General features: G+C 32.8%; 1 protein-coding gene across 1 annotated transcript; it reads left to right on the forward strand.

Moving 5' to 3' along the window:
* The first annotated feature begins 790 nt into the window (after positions 1–790).
* On the forward strand, positions 791–18,119 carry LOC134688269 (uncharacterized). Its single transcript, XM_063548812.1, has 6 exons — positions 791–1,000; positions 1,996–2,223; positions 7,175–7,282; positions 12,259–14,642; positions 15,209–15,390; positions 17,754–18,119. Exons 1-6 carry the CDS (start codon positions 928–930, stop codon positions 17,995–17,997), a joined length of 3,219 nt encoding a protein of 1,072 aa, XP_063404882.1. The 5' UTR covers positions 791–927; the 3' UTR covers positions 17,998–18,119.
* The last annotated feature ends 3,600 nt before the right edge of the window (positions 18,120–21,719 follow it).

A 21,719-nucleotide genomic window follows, 5' to 3' on the forward strand; every position in this document is an offset into this window, starting at 1 on the left:
CAGTCTGCTGGTATATGTTCAGAAGTGTGTTCTGATCAACATTTTTGTTCTTTCTACTTCACTTCTGAACTCTTCGGCCTGGATACGGCCGATGACGATATATCGAAAAGCAGGGTCCAACCTTTAACTTCGCCATAGATGTTAGCAACAATAGGCGACCCTAAGACCTACAACATCCTATTTCTCACAGCGTGTACCATTTTGGTGTTATTCATAGGTAAAGGTTGCATTAATTATTGGGTTTTTTTCTTTTTAGGACACATTATTGATGTACAAAACTTATTTTCCTCATTCGTTACCATGCATAAATGAGATTTTCGTGATGGTTTTGTTTATAAAAAAAAATGCATAAGGCTAAATATCACTGACATAGAAAAAAGTCTACAATGAAATAAATATAAAGTATACATTAAGAAATATCCTCAGACATTTCAAAAGAATGAAATCAATAAAAACGATTGCCATTTTTATCATTAAAATACAAAACTTTTTGATAATTTTTTTTAAATCGTTATGACAGCGTGCAGTTGGTATTGCATTGTATGGGAACTTATTTTCGACTTATCATTATAATTCATATGAAAAATTCATACAAAACCTTTTTATAAACAAAACAAAAAACAAAACAAAAACATCTTGCCATGACTTTTTTCTACAATCGACATACGTCAAGCAGAAGAAATATTATAGTCATTTCAAGGCTTATGATTTAATCCTTGATTCCATTTTAAACCGGAGTTATGATTTATCCAAAAACATCACAATAGATGATTTAAATGGATCAGGTTAATGGCGCATGTCAGTGTCTAAATTATTGTGTGAATTAATCAATCGAACCTTGCTTGTTTACAACAAATAGCAAGTTAGGTGCCGAGCGTATTTATAGAAGTTTTTTTTAAATTAATACTGTTTCCTTATAGGACAAGCATGGCATATGCATCTTCCACATTTTCAAAGTACAATGCGATGTGTCAGATTATTGTTGACGATTTAAATGCAGGTAAGTTCATAAAATTTAATTTGTTAAATGCATAGTTTATGCATCCATGTTTTACGGTCTGGTAGTTCAGTGCGTTGACACGAGTGTTCACTTCCGATAAGTGTGTACGAGGACGTGCCAAAAAAATGGGTCATAATTTTGTATAGATTATTTGGCACAACTTTTTGGAATTATGGGTCCTCAATTTTCTTCAACTTTTTACTTGATTTGCTTTTAAATTATTTTGATCTGAGCGTCACTGATGAGTATATTTAGATAAAACGCGTGTCTAGCGTATCAAGTTATGAGACTGGTACCTTTGATAAATATTTGCAAGATGTTATATAAAATTAACCTCCTTTTAATAATATTTTATATCTTGTATTAAAATACATTCATGTTTGATAATTGAATATTGATTTGGGAATGTATGATCATCATAAATATGCTAGAATCTAACATTATTAATGGTCATGGAATAGATTACACTTATTTATTTATTTAACTGTTATTTAGGTTGGGATAAGTCCGTTTCATTACGTACAACACTTGTTACTCTAATTTTTTATAGATGAAAATGTAAAAACATAGTAAATATAACGATTAAAAGTCTTGATTTTACATGTTATAGCGTGCTAAATATTTAAAGTCCAATGCTTTAAAACTAAAAAAAATAATACATGGATGTGCTGAATAAAATGGGTCATTATCGTAAGCACGGGATGAGTCTGTGCTATATGTAGTACGCATAGATACAGCTGACTGACGAAAGGGAATCTGTTGAAATGCAAATACAATTATTTACGGTGCGTCACCATGAAATATCTCTTGACATTCCCCATTTCCATTCTCAATTTGAATCTATGTTTCATTTCTTTTTTGTTCGGACAGGTTTTATACATTGTCAACTGCTAAATGATTATTTTCAATAGTTTGATCCCTTTGACTTTAGAGAGAAAAAAACCCAATCAACCACAGATGTTGTTTTATTAACGTTTTGTTTTTTTAAATTTCAGATGATATCAAACACTTGAAATTTAGTCTAAGAAGCACTCTTACAAATGGAGAACTAGAAAATATAGAAGATGGCCAAGATCTCATTACTACATTAGAAAAACGAGATTTGCTGTCCCAGAAAAATGTGTCTCTGTTGCATAATTTGTTGGAGAAAAAATGCGGAAGATTAGCTAAAATAGTTGGTGCTTATGACTTAACTATCACGCCTCAAAGAACATACAACAAAGGTAACATCTTATATTACATAGATTTAAATTAAGCAAAGTTTTTGTCACCATAGAAGATTTTATCTTATTTAAGATTATGCATAACAAAAAACATTTTTTATTAAACTAACCCAATTAATATATTCGAGAGATCAAACAAATATATATGCTTGTTTTCTGTAGATAGTTATCAAAAGTACCAGGATTATAATTTAGTAATATGTAAAATAATCTTATTTTTAGCTCACCTGGCCCGAAGGGCCAAGTGAGCTTTTCTCATCACTTGGCGTCCGTCGTCTGTCGTCGTCCGTCGTCGTCGTCGTCGTCCGTCGTCGTCCTGCGTTAACTTTTACAAAAATCTTCTCCTCTGAAACTACTGGGCCAAATTTAACCAAACTTGGCCACAATCATCATTGAGGTATCTAGTTTGAAAATTGTGTCCGGTGACCTTGCCAACCAACCAAGATGGCCGCCATGGCTAAAAATAGAACATAGGGGTAAAATGCAGTTTTTGGCTTATAACTCAAAAACCAAAGCATTTAGAGCAAATCTGACATGGGGTAAAATTGTTTATCAGGTTAAGATCTATCTGCCTTGAAATTTTCAGATGAATCTGACATTCCGTTGTTAGGTTGCTGCCCCTGAATCAGTAATTTTAAGGAAATTTTGCTGTTTTTGGTTATTATCTTGAATATTATTATAGATAGAGAAAAACTGTAAACAGCAATAATGTTCAGCAAAGTAAGATCTACAAATAAGTCAACATGACCAAAATGGTCAGTTGACCACTGTAGGAGTTATTGCCCTTTATAGTCAATTTTTAACCATTTTACGTAAATCTTAGTTATCTTTTAGAAAAATCTTCTCCTCTGAAACTACTGGGCCAAATTAATTGAAACTTGGCCACAATCATCTTTGGGGTATCTAGTATAAAAATTGTGTCCGGTAACTTGGCCAACCAACCAAGATGGCGGCCATGGCTAAAAATAGAACATGGGAGTAAAATGCAGTTTTTGGCTTATAACCCAAAAAACAAAGCATTAAGAGCAAATCTGACAGAGTTGAAATTGTTGATCAGGTCAAGATCTATCTGCCCAGGAATTTTCAGATGAATTGGATCATCGGTTGTTAGGTTGCTGCCCCCTAAATTGGTAATTTTGAGGAAATTTTGCTGTTTTTTTGTTATTATCTTGAATATTATTATAGATAGAGATAAACTGTAAACAGCAATAATGTACAGTAAAGTAAGAACTAAAAATGAGTCAACATGACCAAAATAGTCAATTGACCCCCTGAGGAGTTATTGCCCTTCATAGTCATTTTTTAACAATTTTCACAAAATTTGTAGATTTTCACTAACATTTTCCACAGAAACTACTGTTATAGATAGAGATAATTGTAAGCAGCAAAAATGTTTAGTAAAGTAAGATCTTCAAACACATCACTATCACCAAAACACAATTCTGTCATGAATTCATTTGTGTACAATGTTTAATATTAACATAGACCAAGGTGAGCGACACAGGCTCTTTAGAGCCTCTAGTTATTAAAACTTTTACATTTTAAGTAGCAACATTCCAGAAGCACATGCATACGGGGTAAATATCTCCCAATTGATACGATATTCCCGAGCTTGTATTTCTTATCATGATTTCCTTGATAGATGGTTGCTGCTCACAAGGATAAAATTTAGAAAGGAAATAGGGAATGTGTCAAAACGATAACAACCCGACCAAAGAGCAGACAACAGCCGAAGGCCACCAATGAGTCTTCAATGTAGCGAGAAACTCCCGCACCCAGAGGCGTCCTTCAGCTGGCCCCTTAAAAAATATGTATACTAGTTCAGTGATAATGGACGTCATACTAAACTCCGAATTATACAAAAGAAACTAAAACTAAAAATCATACAAGACTAACAAAGGCCTGAAGCTCCTGGCTTGGGACAGACGCAAAATTGTGGCGGGGTTGAACATGTTCATGACATATCAACCCTCCCCCTATACCTCTAGCCAATGTAGAAAAGTAAACGTATTACAATACGCACATTAAAATTCAGTTCAAGAGAAGTCCGATGTCAGAAGATGTAACCAAAGAAAACAAACAAATTGAAAATACTACATAAATAACAACAGACTACTAGCAGTTAACTGACATGCCAGCTCCAGACTTCAATTAAACTAATTGAAAGATTATGTCTTTATCATATGAATATTAGACACAATCCTTCCCGTTATGGGAACGAATCATAAAATATATGAGAAGCACATAACCCGTGTCATACTAACAACTGTTTTTATTTAAATAAATGTGTTTAGTTCCGATGCAAAGACCCATAAGTGAATCAATATTCAAGCCAAAATATGCAATCTTTAAGGACCTGACAATAGTGTTGTAACTAAATTCCTTAATAAGTCTGTTTAAAGGTTTTGTAAGCTTTTGAGGTAAATATTGACATTTTTGTGCTTTGTACAGAATATTACCATAAAAAGATTTGATGTGTGAAATACTTGAACGTATAAGATGTCTGCATGTTGAGTTATATTTACGAATTATTTCCTGTCTTTCCTTATACCGATGAAAACATTTAGTAACGGTTTTAACTAGTTTGTGATATCGAAAACCCTGGTGTAATTATTTTTCAGAAATACATAAATTTCTCTCGCTAAAATCTTATACGTTGTTACATACACGAGCGAATCGCACAAGTTGAGATATATGAACACCATAAAATCGTGACAAGGGAACGTCACCATCTAAAAATGGATAATTAACGATAGTAAATGAAAAATCATCTCTATACCAGGAATGAAAATACGACGTTAAAGATAACTGGAGACCAAAAATTCCGAAAGGTTTTGCTAAATGCAGCTAAGGTAATATATTCCCGGGTTTTTATTGAAATTTAGGGTAGATCAGAAGTCTTCAACCATTTTTTTATAGTAAATAAACTTATTATAGATACCAGGCTTAAATTTGGAACGCCAGACGCACGTTTCGTCTTCAATAGTCTCATAAAAGAGGGACGAAAGATACCAGAGGGACAGTCAAAGTTATAAATCGACAATAAACTGACAACGCCATGGCTAAAAATGAAAAGGCCAAACAGCCAAACAATAGTACACATAACACAACATAGAAAACTAAAGAATAAACAACACGAACCCCACCAAAAACTAGGGGTGATCTCAGGTGCTCCGGAAGGATAAGCAGATCCTGCTCCACATGTGTCACCAGTCGTGTTGCTTATGAGATTACAAATCCGGTAAATAGTCTAATTCGGTAGGTCACATTTATGAAAGGGAAGGAGACTGTTGTTACGACGTAAGGAACATATCCAATCTCATTTGTGAAACGGTTATTCCATAACAGTCAAACAACTCGTGATGGCGTCCATAAAATTTACGAAGAGATGATTTCAACTTCACCATTTGGAACTCTTGATTTAATAGCTACCTTGTGAAAAGTAAAATCACAAAAATACTGAACTCAGAGGAAAATCAATTCGGAAAGTCCATAATCACATGGCAAAATCAAAAAACAAAAACGCATCAAAAACGAATGGACAAGAACTGTCATATGTGAGCAACAACCCTCTATCATAAAACAACAGATAGCAATCGGTCTAGATCTATATCTAAATTAGCAAAATTTGATACCGGAATGAAAAATGTTCTCTTAAACGTTTTCTTACTTGGTAATCTATCAATTCGTTTTCCTTAACTGAGTCACTTTAATGAAGTTAGATTCAGATACTAGAAGTTAACATTCTGAAAGGAATGTACGGTAAATTTATATATTTAGGTTTCTTTAACAAGAAAACGAGCATGTTAACTTCAACTTTTTTTTTGTTATTTTCTAAAAGCACATTATGAAAACTATTTTTGAGAATTCACTTTTAAATTCAAACCTCGTAATTTTTGTCTATTCTCTTAAAATGTGCATTCATATGTATATGCCATTCCAATTGATATTGTATAGTGTGTCTTTCTATGTTGTGATGTTACACTATATAGATTCAGGGTAGGGTGAAAGTTATCGCCTTTAAAACGTTTTAACTCGCCGCATTTGTTTGCACCTGTCCTAAGTTAGGAACCTTATGTTCAGTGGTTGTCTGATTGTTTTTGTTCACGCATCGGTGACAATATAATGGAATTTGATGCGAGTGTCGTACAAGTGAGAGATTTAGTTAGCTATAAAACTAGGTTCAATCCACCATTTTCTACATGAAAAAGAAAATGCCTGTACCAAGTCAGGAATATGACAGTTGTTATCCATACGTTTGATGTGTTTGGACTTTTGATTTTGCCATTTGATTGGGGTCTTTCCTTTTTGAATTTTCCTTGGAGTTCAGTATTTTTGTGATTTTACTTTTGTCTATTGTTGACTTGGTTCATAAGTGTTTTTCAGTTTTCGTTTTTCGTTTAGATTAGACCGTTGTTTTTCCTGTTTATATGCTTTTACACTACTCAATTGTTCGGCCCTTTATGGCTTGCTGCTCGGTGTGAGCCAAGGCTCCGTGTTGAAGGCCGTACTTTGACTTATTATTGTTTACTTTTACAAATTGTGACATTAATGGAGAGTTGTCTGAATGGCTCTCATACCTAATCTTCTTATTACTATGATCTTTAAAAAAAATCTATTAACTTTGCACAAAGACTATCAATACAAATTTATAATTGGCTGTAATTTACTTAATAAGGATGCAATGAGATAAGATTTTGTATGTCCAAACAAAATTAACGAAATGGCCACGAGAAGAATTTGTTTTTGATCAAATCAAATTGTGACGGTGCTTTTGAATATCATCTTTGCCAAGAAGAGCAGAGCCTTAACATATCAATTACTTCTACATTCAAGCCTTTATTTCATCTTAATGCAGTGTATGGTGAGTTCAATTATAATATTTTAGACACTATTGTTTTAACCTTGTCAAATCAGTACATCTAGCCAAATCAATTATCTTCCATTTCAGATAAATACGATATATCGTCAATGAATATTGTTGAACAATTTGTAAAGACTTCTGCAGCTGATCAAGTTTTTGATTTGTTGAAAAATAAAGGAGCTGCATTCATAAAAGGTATTATAATTAATGCATACTACTACAACTGTTAATGATTATAACTATAGAGGCTACAAAGAGGATGTGTCCCTCACATTGATATATGTGCATCTTCGATTATTGCACCTCTCCAACATTGTAGACAAGAATAAAAAATTGCATTGCAAATTTATTTGCTGTAACTCGTTTATAACATTTTTCTGTAACGAAAAAGGAAAGTAATATTTTCTATTCAAAGATTGCTTTACATGATTCGTATTAATTATAATATGACGAGTTTCCGTCGGTCTTGGTTTGTGACCCGAATTGGTTTCAGTTATTGATCAGTGTTATACTGCTATTGACCTTTAGTTCATCCGAACTATCCTACTGTCTGTCGATACTTTTATTTTGGCATTGCACACGTCATGTCTTCTGTGACGGTCCATGAAGTTAAAATATTAAGTCCGTGGGATGTGTTTTAATTGATTCTAGTCTCGGGTGCTTTTTTTTAAATTTTTAATTGTTTTTGGCTTTTGACTAGCTTTCAGCAACTACAAGTAATCACAAATCGTACTTTCTTTTTTATTTGACCTGTTGCCAAAGTTTTCATGCATTTCTATATTTCAATGTTTACTTATTTTGTGAAATAGTTCAGTGTTTGTTTTTGTTTATATGTCTTTTTCTATTTTCAATTGATATTCTATTGCATATATTAAAAAAGAAGATGTGGTATAATTGCCAAGAGACAACTCTCCACAAGAGACCAAGTGACAACGAAATAACTAGTAACAACTTTAGGTTACCGTACGGCCTACAGCAATTAGCAAATCCAATACCGCATAGTCAGTATAAAAGGCCGCAAGATGACAAAGTAAAACAATTCAAACCAGGAAACAAATTGCCTTTATGTACAAAAATTAACGAAAAACAAAAAAGTACCACATAAACAAACGACAACCACTGAATCACAGGCTCATCACTTGGGACAGACACATACATACATAATGTGACGGGATTAAACATGTTAGCGGGATCCCAACCCTTCCCTAACCTCTGCGGTATAACACTAAAACATAAGAACGAACAAAAAAAAATCAGTTGAAAAAAAGCGTAACTGACATGAGATGGACAAAAATACAAATACTACAGATATAAGTGGTTTTTATATTTTTATTTTGTAATGTTACACTTCAGTCTCAAGTTATAATCATATGATGGGCTTTTTCCTGGTCGTGTCTTGCTAATCATTTTAAATGTCTGCAGTTACAAAATACAAAATAAGAGATAAATATCTTCATTAAAGCTGTTAGATTTCTTAATTGAATTGTTTCATATTTGTCAAGTCGGAGCCTTATTGTTGGATTTATGCTTACAAATGCATCACGTTCTAGTATCACGTGTGTAGGAGGATGTCCTTACACATTTGGAAAACCTGTGATACCAATTATTTTGGTGGGATACGTGATTAGTTTCTGTATTGTGTCTTGTGTACAGTTTGTCTGTTAGACATTTTATTCTCTAGCCATGGCGTTGTCAGTTTAGTTTTCAACCTTTGAGTTTGAATGTCCAATTAATATTTTTCGCAACTTTTTAAATTTTAATAAATTATAGATTCTAGTATTTTGTTTGTATGATTCCGAAATAAACTTAAGTTTAGATTTGTTACGCGCATTTTCTTGTATAGAGTCTTTGCAATAACTACATGATAATTTCAATAGCTTCAACTTCGTCTTTTTATTAGATTGAAACTATATGTGATGTAAGCTGCCGGTTCGTTACTGTTAATTCAGAAATTATTGGGAGGTTTTTATCATTGCGAATAATGCGACAGAGTTGTAAACGCCATAATTTAAACTCGCATTTTGAAATATTTTATATGAATTAAAAAGGACTTTTCTCAAAATCGTAAAAACGAAAATAGCGTTTCATAAGTCTAAATTGACAAAATCGCAATAATAAATGAACGCAATAATATCTGATTTTACAGTATTTGATATTCGTTATTCAAATACTGAATTCAATATCCAACCAGCTGCTAACAGTCGGTTCAATATTCAAATTTAGTTGAAAATCAAAAAGAAAAAAACCATTAAAAGAATTATTTTCATAGTTAAAATGACTAATAAATTACGTAGGAAATCGTTTAATGACCCCTTCAAGCTGTCGATATTGAACCCTTTTGTATTTTGCATATTTGTCAATAGGGAAAACGGTACTGTTTATTCTGCCATAGGCGACAATACTAACATTTTCTAAATATAACAGTTTTTATAATAATAACCTGGATAAAACAGTTATGTGTGGTGGTAGTACTTTATTGCTGTATTCTAAAAATTGAAGCCAAATAGTATGATGACCAATTTCCAACGGAGCTTGTTTATGTTATCCATGCCCACCGTCATTTTGCACCAAATTTATGAAATTTTGGAAGCTTTTACGAATAATTCTCTAGAAAATATTTCAACAGGTTTTAAAATTTATATTGTAAATTTATACAATGCAGTTATTCATAGATAAATAAAAAAATATATTGTACCCTTACATCCAATCACAGCGTTCCTAAGTTGACTTCCTTAACCTGTCTTGGGTACACAAAAGGGTACACAAAAGGCCAATCTAATGCTTGGAAAATGTACTAGTAATACTACCATTTTCCCTTTATGTACAATAGGTTTTTATCAATAAAACGATTTCAAAAATGTAATTGTATATATTGGTAGATCCGTGTTTAACTTGCTCGGATTATTTTTGTATCTATTTTCAATTCTCAAAACTACATCTGTACATTTACGCGATAAATCTATAACCCTCAGTGTATGGCTATTTATAGTTATATAATTACATTAGATGCATGTTACATTAAAATACGTTATTCTGATTGGCTAACTTCACATCACATGTTATTCCGTAAGCAATTGCATCACTCAATAAAACTTATCATTCATGATGACACGAGGTCCCACAATAAAGTGCACATGTGAATTAAGCAAAAAGTTGATAGAAATCGTGTTTTAACGATCCTAGCTAAAAAGTGTAATTATAAGTATTGAATGCTTCTTTTTGTAACTTTATAGGGTTGTAAAAGCGTTGACCGTGCGTACATTTTTAGAATGAAGCGCTTCCGCGCTTCATACAAAATGTACTTCGGTCAACGCTTTTACACCCCAATAAATTTACAAAAAGAAGCATTCAATTCTTAAGAAATGTACTAGTATTATAATTTGATACGACAGACGCGCGTTTCTTCTACATAATATTTACTCATCATTGAGCTACACGTGCTAATCTTATCTATAAAGTCATGAATACATTACCTATGTAGGCATGTCAAAATCGTAGCATTCGCGATAATGACCAGTCAGTACACTCTGTTATGATTTCATAAACCAGTATTCACAGTTTTACAAAAAAGGCATTTATAAAAATTACCATATAATTGATATTCATGTTAATACCGAAGTGCTGACTACTGAGCTGGTCCACCAGCAGTGGCATCAACCCAGTGGTGTAAATAGTTATCAAAGGTATAAGGATTATAATGTAATACGACAGCGCTTTCGTCTACATAAGACTCATCAGTGACGCTCAGATCAAAACACTTAAAAAGCCAAACAAGAACAAAGTTGAAGAACACTGAGGACCGAAAATTCCAAAAAGTTGTGCAAATACATACGGTTACGGTAATCCCCTCCTGGGTTAGGAACATCCGTAGTATTTCCAAATATTCAAAGTTTTGTAAACAGGAAATTTATAAAAATGACCATATAATTGATATTCATGTCAACACGGAAGTGCTGATTACTGAGCTGGTGATACCCTCGAAGACGAAACGTCCTCCAGCAGTGGCATTGACCCAGTGGTTTTAATAGTTATCAAAGCAGGATTATAATTTGATACGACAGACGCGCGTTTCGTTTCATCTATATAAGACTCATCAGTGCTAATCTTATCTATAAAGTCATGAATATGCATTAGCTATGTAGGCATGTCAAAATCATAGCATACGCGATAATGATCGCCAGCCAGTACACTCTGTAATGATTTCATTAACCAGTTTTAAAAACGATAAACAAAACAATATGATACTTCTTAAGTTAAAAACTAAAATCCGATAACTCTAACAAAAAAAATAGAAATATAAATAGAAATTTTTATGGAAAGACCAAAAAAGGAATACAGATGTCTACGGAGAGCTAAGATTGTCACTTTTGTGCTAAAAATTGTAAAAAGATCAGGACATGTCTGCATAATATTAGACAGAATGAGAGATCAAGGGGATTTCACCACTTCCCTGTGCCCTTTGTCCTGAACTTTTGACAATTTAAAGCCCTCCGTAGATATTGAAGATGTCATTGTTCTTGGAAATCCTTTTGATACAACCTACATAGTCTTTGATATCCTCGAATTTTAGGAACATTGAAAGACCAGGAATGGTGTGGGTTAGGGTCTCATTGTCATTTCAGCGGTAGGTTTGCGCTATACATTGTTTTTTTTTGTGCTTTTCATAAATATTCCTATTCACATTTCTTAATATTTCTAGAGTGATTAGTTTGGTGTTTTTTTTAATCAAATATTATATTCAAAATTACAACTTTAATGTCTTTTAATTTATATAAATCTGTATAACATAAAAAAACAAATATGCAACTTACATAAGGGTTTATATTCGAGGACAACGAGAGTTAACGACAGCTTAAAGGTGTCATTAAACCATTTCCTACGTATCTTTTCACTCCTCTAAACTCTGAAAATCATGCTACGAATGTTATTAAATATTGGAATTTTCTATGAGATGCTAGCAGCCGGTTGAATATTAAATATCTAATATCGAATAACGAACCAGCTGGTAACTTCACATACATGGAAAATAAAGACATGTATTGTCATATACACGTGCATAATGGTATGGTACTAGTACACTTATACTGAGGAACTTTCTACTATTTTAAATGACAATTTTAAAGAAATTCGCTATAACAGATTTTATCCTTACTGACTTTTTTTTCTTTTAGGTCCAAATGGCGTAGGAAAATCACAAATTGCATTTTGGTATGCTAATCAATTTTACAAAGAAAACAAGAAATCCGTTATTTGGAGAATAAACAGTAAATCTCTTGAAAGCACACACCTTTCTCTCGCCACTTTGTTGTCAACATTGAATAATTATGAGGATCATCTTATTTCTCAGAAAGTTCTATCGCAATGTGTGACCAACATGTTTGACATAGTCCTCAGAACACTTGAGTCGGAACAATGGCAACAGCATCAACATCTTATAGTAATGGATGATATTTTCAATCCCAAGGATGACATTATGTATGAAATGCTTCAAAGGTTTATTAATTTGAAAAACGTTAATCTACTAGCAACTTCAAATGTATCATATCCCACCGAATTAGCATCATCGTACGAGGTCCAAATTTCAGGAATGACTCCAGAAGAGGCAATATCTTTGCTAACATCTGCTAGTGAAGATAAAGATTGTTTAAAAAAACTAGTAAAAAATCTTAATTATCTCCCTTTGGCTATATCTCTGGCGTCGTCGTACATAAAAACGACGAAAATAAGCATCGGGGATTATCTAAGAAATATTTCTGCATTCCAAATGCAGGCTCAACAAGAGGATAAAAAAGGTCAAAATCTACAAGCATCATATGACATGACGTTACAAAACGTTGAAAACAATTTGTCTTCGCATTGCAAAAGGGTGCTTTCGCTGATCCCTTACTTAAGTCATACGAGCATATCGGTTGATGTTTTGAAAACTTTTCTTCCAGAAGAAGTTATTGAAAGAGAACTCGAAATCACAAATTTGATGTCAGCTTTACAAAACTATTCTTTAGCATCAGCAAGAAGAAGTGGTAACATACGACTGTTAGAAATGCACGGTCTATCTGTGTGGGTTTTGAAAAACAAAAAGAGCTCTGAACAAGAAAAAGAAGACTTGTTATGGTTGCTGAAGCATTATTGCAGAGAAATGGCCATTGACGTAAGACTAGTCAAAAATGGCAACCGTAACATGGAATTTCTGGATCACGCTTGCCTGCTGATGAACAAATATTTGAAGATGTTGAACAATACGTCTGATGAAGTTCTTGTATATGAAGCGTACTTGGCATTATGTATTGGGTCAACTTTTAGAATTTATGGTCGAACAGAAATTACTGCAGAAGATTTCTTTGAAAGAGGAAGAAAAATCATTGCTAAGCTTGGGAAAATTGAACCTTCCATATATCCAGTATCCAGTACGACAAACCGTTCTTCAGGTAGTTGTTTCCTTATGAAGAAAGAAACTGGTGACATGGAAAATTTCCTTAAAGGTGATGAGATCATACGGAATAGGGCCTGTCAAATTTTTTCAGCACTTCATGATGTTCATACTTGTATTACAGAGGAAATGTTAGAACATTTGGTAATGAAAAAATACAGGAACGACAACGAAATGAGCATTATTCTTTGCAATACTTCGCACATAGATGAAAATATGGGAAGATGGATTCCTGACGTCTGGAAATCAGACCTTATGAAAAGAGGCCTTATAATGCCATTACATGAACTTCGTGCAACATTCTTGATAGAGCTTTTAACTATCCTCCTATACAATAGCAACGGTAACAACTGGTGGATAACTGAGAGTGAAGCAGTACATGCCTTCGTGGAAGGAAGGCATATGTCGGTGGATTCTAAATGCTTTGCTGAGTTTCAACTCACCTATAACATGGCTTGCATCTTAAACACGTTTTATGAAGATAGGTATCCTTCGTTTCGACCTGTGATCGCAAATGTTATTAAACGCAGTGGTGTGTTGTATTATGTACGAAATGATACATTAAATCACACTGTTTCTGAAATGAAAAACGTCATCACATTCCTTGAGGGAATGTTAGAAAGTTCGCCAGTTATAAATATATTAATTGGAGTTATCAATATGCATTCTGGGTTAGATGTTCATCATACATGTCATGTGCTCGAGCTTCTTAGGGAATGCTACATCAAACTCTCTAACATTGACGAAAACAATCAGAACTATTACATCACTCAAGCCCTAGCGAAGACAAGCCTACTTGAAAGTTATATTGAAGATTTGGAGCCATGGAATCTTTTACCGAGAATGCATTTGGCTATAGCTGATATGTGTGTTAGAATCAAAACACCATCAATGGCTAGAAAGGCTAAAAAACACTTCCGACTGGCAATTCAAGACAATGCAAACGATGAAATTACAAGATATACATTAAAGTCATACAAATGCTACATAGAATTTTGCATATCACAAGGTGGTGGTAATGATCTAGAAGAAGCAGAAAGCCTTTGTAAAATAATGATAGAAAAATTTCAAAATTCCTCAAAATATTCTTACTTCAAGCAAAAGTGTGAGATAATAAATGAGTTAAAGGTAAATAACTTTGAATGTTTACAATAATTTAAGATAGATACCAGGCTTTATATTGTTTGGTACTCTCGATACGCTTTTCGTCGACGGAAGACGCTCGAATCAAAACAATTCAAAGGGCAGATCAAATACGAAGCAGCACAGCAATTTGAAATCAAAATATTTAAAAATTGTGTCTAGTATGATTACGTTTGAAAATATATGCCTGCAAATCAGATTAAAAAAATGGTCAAGCCATTATAACTGTCCTGGTATTTGACAAATATTTTGTATTCATGTACTGCATTAAAGAATTAAAAATGCTTTTTAACCATGTTTTAATTACTAGTAATTATCTTTTGGGCAACTATCTTTTTAAAGCACTATATATAAACTCTTATTCATATTTTATTTTTATATCTTAAAACACGTACTATTTAAACTTGTTCTAATATTTTAAATGAAATGAATTGCATCTAAAAGTTGATATACTCATATATTTATTGTGTCCACAGGTTTAAGAGAAAATGATCTGTGTTTCCTTTTAAGTTGTTACTGAATCATACAATAACTTTTTGCATACATTGTAGAAAACTCGAGCATTAGAAAGTACAAGACATAAAAATAGAAATGACAGACCATTTATACCATATCAAAGCAAACTTCAGATAGAGTGTGATGCAGTTCCTGAACAAATCGCGCCACCAGATTATAAGGGAGAAAATCAAGTATCAACACAGCAAAACTCGTTTCGGAGTGTTGTTGAAGAAAGGTTAGACTACTTATTTTAATCATCGTTATGACCATTAAAAAGTAAAGCCTATAAGAAATAATCAATGTGAACTTATATTTGATCATCTTATAAAGTTGGTAATTTTTCTAAATTTCCTGTTACAAAAGTATGAATTTTTCGAAATTCTAAGGATTTTCTTATCCCAGTCGTAGATCACCCTAGCTGTATTTGGCTAAACTTTTTGGGGAATTTTGGGTCGTCAGTCCTATTCAACTTCTTACTTGTTTGCCTTTATAACTGTTTTGATTTTAGCGTCATTTTTTAGTATTATGTAGACTGAATGCGCGTCTGACGTATAAAATTATAAGCCTATTAACTTTGATAAGCCTGTCGAAATGTACTGTTGTTTTGTTTATTAGCGTAGTTTTCTGTCCTGAATGTTCTTGCATTTATTTGTACTGTATTTCTGTTATGAAAAGGTGTTATGTTTGTTTTATATTTAACACTGCCATAAAAGTGCAAGGTTTGGCTAGCCACAAAACCAGGTTCAACCCATCATTTTTTGCTGAAAATGTCCTGTACCAAGTCAGGAAAATGGCAGTTGTTATCTTATAGATCGTTTCTGTGTGTGTGTTGCATTGTCATATGTTTTTTGTTCACTTCAGTGTTTCTGTTGTTTCGTTGTTTTCCTCTTATAGTTAATGTGTTTCTTGGTTTTGGTTTGTAGCCCAGATTTGTTTTTGTCTCCATTTATTTATGACTTTCTATCAGCGGTATACATGTACTACTGTTGCCTTTATTCATAGTATTCGTTTCATATGTGTTGCTCTCCATCAGAGGAATATGTCATTTGAAATAGGAATATGTTACAAAACAAGGTATTTTTAGTAAAATTGATTGATTCATTCATCTTTTACGCCACTTTCAGTACTTTTGAACTTTTTCGTGGTGGTCAGTTTTTTATTTGAGGAGGAAGCTGGAGTGGCTGAAGAAAATTTTTAATAATTAGACTATGAGAAAAAATGATACCAAAATTAAATTTGTTCTATTTGGTTGCAAAGCCTCGTCAAAGTACCTGTCATATCATGACCAAAACAGTTGAAAATCGATACTAAGTTGAAACTACTTGATAATAATTGCCAAGAAGATGCATTTATGGGTCTTAAGTTTGGTTTTGCTTTAATCGTTTTCTTTCATGTCCATCAACAAATTCAAGTAGTTTTTGATAAATCATTTTGTTTTCTTTCAATGAAGGCAACAGTAGTATAACGCCATTTGAAATTCATAAATCGATTGAGAAAAAAAAATCCGGGTTACAAACTAAATCTGAAGGAAACACATCAAATACAAGAGGAGAGCTACGACACAACATTAAAATGTTACACACACAGAAACGAACTATAATATAACAATCGTCATTTTCCTAACTTGGTACAGGACATTTTAAGAAAAGAAATGGTGGGTTGAAACTGATTTTGTGTCATGCCAAACCTCCCGCTCTTATGGCAATGTTAAATATAACATTAAAATGACAACATTACATGACAGGACTACAATACAAATAAATGAGAACACGTATAGGACAAAGAAACACACGATTAATAGCTAACAAAAGGTACCATGTTTCATATTTAATAGACCAGACGTGCGTTTCGTCCACACAAGACTCACCAGTGACGCTCAGATGAAAAAACTTCGAAAGCCAAAACAAGTAAAAAGTTGAAGAGCATTGAGAACCAAAAGTTCCAAACAGTTGTGACCAATACGGCTAGGGTTTTCTGCTTTGGATAAGAACATCCTTATTATTAAAAATAATTCATACTTTTGCCAACAGTAAATTTTATAAGATAACTATAATAGATATACATGATAAAACCGAAGTGGTGACAAACTACAGAATAAAAACGGATACATTACATAAAACCACATACAACCAGCACATAAAATACCCAGTCGAGTTAGCCAAAGCCATCAACGCACAAAGTGACGTCACATTTGGATTTCTAAACAGTTTTCCAAAAAATGATATAGAATTAGGATATAATTCAAGATTAGATTTATAAATTATTAAATGGGAAATTGATAATTTAAAAATGACCGATTAATGTTTGCCTCCGAAATACTTAAAATAACTTATGTTTAAAGGTTTGATGGGAAAGGTAATCAAAACTGCTGTAAAACAATTTTTTTTCTATACAATAATTTATTTTTATTTAATAAACGAGTGTTCTTAAAAATGCGCAAACCGAAATGAAATTAAAATTTTCAAAACCACCCGGATAACAAAGGGAGAAAAAATTAATTTAGCGTATGAAATGTGAGTTTACCTTCTTACATGAATTAGTTCTATTGAGAAACTATAAGTCATACTTGTCTAAACTTAATTTACTTTCTTCTTCTAGATTAGTTGGTATTGATAGTGAACGTCTGTCTGTCGAAAGAGAACGACACGATGAACGTCTGTATATCGAAAGAGAACGCCACGATGAGCGACTGTCTATCGAACGAGAAAGACTGTCTATTGAAAAAGAACGACTGTCTATTGAAAAAGAACGACTGTCTATTGAAAACGAGAAACTTAATGATGCAAAGAAAACTAATGAAATTCTAGAGAGACTTGTCTCCCAACTACAAAATACTAGATAATTATTCGTGACTGTGACTCAACTACACCAGTACATGTGTATTTTATATATTTTGACACAGTTCAAGAAAGTGTAGCTGAAATATTTTCACTAGTAGTAAAATAAAATCCCAACAATGTCTGGAGCATGTGTAAATTGCGGTTTGTTGTTGACTTAATTTGTATGTCCCCTTTTCAGAGGAGTCGGTGTTGATGGTTGATGTGGTTTGTTGTTCTGTGTGATATTTTTTCTGATTCTTGTCATCCTATTTATACAAAAAAAAAACATGTCAAGTATACCACTGTCATACAAGTGAGAGGTTTAGCTTTAAAACCAGGTTTAATCCCTCATTTTCTATATATATATATATGGTGAATTCCTGTTCCAAATAAAGGCAACACTAGTATACCGCTGTTCCAAAGGTCATAAATCGATTGAGAGAAAACACATCAACTTTAAAAGGAAAACAGTGAAAAAACAGAACACAGAAGTGTAACAAAAAATGAACAACAATGAAATGAATAGAAAGAACTATTAGATAACAACTGTCATATTCCTGACTTGGCACAGGACATTTCAGGAGTGTGTCAGGAATATGACAGTTGTTTTTCACTCTTTTTATGTGTTTGGGATTTTGATTTTACCTTCATTTGTTAGAGGTATTTCCGTTTTGAATTATAATCTTAGAGTTCGCTATCTGTGTTATTTTACTTTTGTTATGATTCATTTTATTTCACTAGTCTTTTTACTACCGCGATTTCAACATACGCTAACTACTAATTGAAATACGTTGTAAAAGCCTACGATAGATGCTAACTTTGAAGGAGATATTCAAACTCATATTTAAAGTGAAACTCAGAACGACATGACAACAAATACCAAAATAAAAACTATAAGTCCAATAAACACTTCATAAAAACACAAGACTGAGCATCACTAACCCCACAGGCTATTTTGTGAAAACAATTAATTAAAACGACTGTTATGGCAACCCTACAATTTACAAAGAGGTCAATAAATGTGAATTATTTTTTCCGTCTTAGAACATTTATTATGAACATACCATACTTGTGCATATTTTATTCAAATATGCTAGGTTCTACTCTGGGATTGAATGAATTTTCGTTGCAGCTCGGATTTCTATACCAACAAAAATCTGCTGTCACATACGCATTTCCTCATTTTAAGTTGTACTTGTTGCAGTTAGCAGTCAAATTCCTACCATTTTAAAGACGACAGCAGTAAAGAAGATGTTGAAATATCATTAAAACATTTCAAACATTTAGTAACAGAAACAATTGAGAGAAACGTACTATCTGAACACACTATAACGAGATTGGATCTTTCCTGGATAACAACGGGAAATAAACAGATAATAAGAAGAAAATATCGACTTTACAAAAAAATCAAACAATTAGACAATTAACAGTGGATACATTTTAAACTTTATATACAACAAATTAAAGAACAACTTTATATACAAAAAATTAAAGAACAACTTAATATACAACAAATTAAAGAACAACTTTATATGCAACAAATTAAAGAACAACTTTATATGCAACAAATTAAAGAACAACTTAATATACAACAAATTAAAGAACAACTTTATATACAACAAATTAAAGAACAACTTTATATACAACAAATTAGAGAACAACTTTAAAACTTGTGGAACGAACACCACAAATATGTTTAAGATGTCCAAACACCAGAAGAACCGTAATAAGTAAATATACAACAAAATAATTTTGGTCTTATATAAAAGGTCTGAAAATACAGTACCAGCACTACTATGCTTCAACAAAATCGGAAAGTCATCATATATGCGGGGGGGAAGCTAATTTTCTTAATCAGCATTCAAAGAAATGGGTGCTAATCCGACCATATCTATAAATGATATATTGAATAAAGTATCTATGAAATCAACCTTACAATGTTAGAACAGATCGGATTCCAAAATTTCTTAAGGGGCTGGGATCTGGACTATTTACTTTTCACTTCTACGACATCACCGCCTAGTGTTGCGAAGACGCTGTATCCCTCCTCTAACCTGTTGGGGTTCGTTTTGCTTAGTCTTTAGATTTCGATGTTGTGTCTTGCTTACTATTGTTTGTATGTTTGTCTTTTCTTTCTTTTTCAAACTATGAGTTTGACTTTCCCTCTGGTAACTTTCGTCCCTCTTTTAGCTATTAGAATACTAAACATATATTTAGAATTATGGCTACTGTAAAAAGCATGAAGCCCATGAATATGACAAAAATCTTAAAGTACCAAACCAAGCTACAGGGGTTGATCTGGTGACATACAGATGCATGCAAGAAGAAACAAATTATTGCCCGATATATAAAGATGAATTACAACAAATCCATAAAAACAGGATCAGTACCATCAAATTAATTCGTCGGAAATGTTAACCCGATTTTAAATAATGGAAAAAAAAACAGATTCATAAGCTACCGACCTGTTTACCACAAGTCTATCCCATTCAAGATCGTGGAGAACGTCATTTTTTTCGATTTATGCGTTTGACTGTTCCTCTATTATCTTTCGTCCCTCTATTTCAATTAGAATCATGATAGAAATAAACTCTCATCATACCTGTTCGGATTTAGAAAGAGCAACTCGTTTACATTAACACTTACACTGCTGAACACCTATATACCAGCGATAGAAAAATAACAAATTAATTACATGCATCTATCGAACATATGGCTAAACTTTATACTACTGAAAACAAATTGTGAACTTTCAGATAAATGATACCGTAAGCCTGAGAAGTATTCATAAAATATCATAAATGAGGTTAAATGATTACATACTTTCAAGTATTGTCATAGCTGTTAATTTCAGTAATTTCAAATATATTCAAAATTCGGAGAACATTATTTTATTCAGCTTTTATGAAACCTGCTAATTAAGAAACTAGCGAAAATAAGAGGTAAAAAAAGAAGTTATGCTACTAATGGATTTAGGGAAGGAATTTGAAACCGTATGCATTGCTTTCTAGCACATAGCTGGGACATAATGGTCTTGAAAAGTTAAGTCAATTGGATATAAAACATGCTCCAAAAGAGATCATCCTTCTAGATGGGAGTATCTCACACCTGCAACAATACGATGAGGAATTCCTCAGGGCACTGTTTTTGACACTGATGTCCTTTGTACATAACTGACACAGTGGATGAATTAACAACTCATAGCAGCTTTTGTAGTTGGACTGTTGAGTATACTGCTGTAATAGCAATCTATAAACGACATATAAATACTACAGAAAACCTGATGGGTTTGAAAAAAGATGGGTCTATGAATTGGAAACTGTCAATCAATCCAAAGATGATACAAGTATGCTTTACAAATTACTCAAAATATCCGAAATAAAATTGAAAGACCTTGCTTCTTACATGGTACAAACCTTGGAGTTAAAGAGGATCACCCATACTTAGGAGTTGAACTGGACAACAATGTTTAACTTAAACTTTCACATTACCTCCAGGATAAATAAAGAATCACAACTAAATTGTGTAAGTAACAAAAAATTTCGAAAGGTAAATTCACTAAAATACTAAACTCAAAGGAAAATTCAAATCTGAATATGGCATATCAAAACCTCAAATTCCCTTCTGATATCAAACAACATGCTTATATCGCCCTGGTTCTACTTCATCTAGAACACAGCAGTGCAGTAAGGGACACTCATTGGAAGAAGGGCATCAAAAAAGTGGACAGGATTCAACACTAAGT

The sequence above is a fragment of the Mytilus trossulus genome, chromosome 10 (assembly GCF_036588685.1).
Source record: "Mytilus trossulus isolate FHL-02 chromosome 10, PNRI_Mtr1.1.1.hap1, whole genome shotgun sequence".
NCBI lineage: Eukaryota > Metazoa > Mollusca > Bivalvia > Mytilida > Mytilidae > Mytilus > Mytilus trossulus.

Coding starts and splice junctions, on each gene's coding strand:
- LOC134688269 (XM_063548812.1), top strand. CDS start 928: ATGGCATATGCATCTTCCACATTTTCAAAGTACAATGCGATGTGTCAG. Junction 1,001..1,995: donor TGTTGACGATTTAAATGCAG/GTAAGTTCATAA, acceptor TTTAAATTTCAG/ATGATATCAAACACTTGAAA. Junction 15,391..17,753: donor CGGAGTGTTGTTGAAGAAAG/GTTAGACTACTT, acceptor TTCTTCTTCTAG/ATTAGTTGGTATTGATAGTG.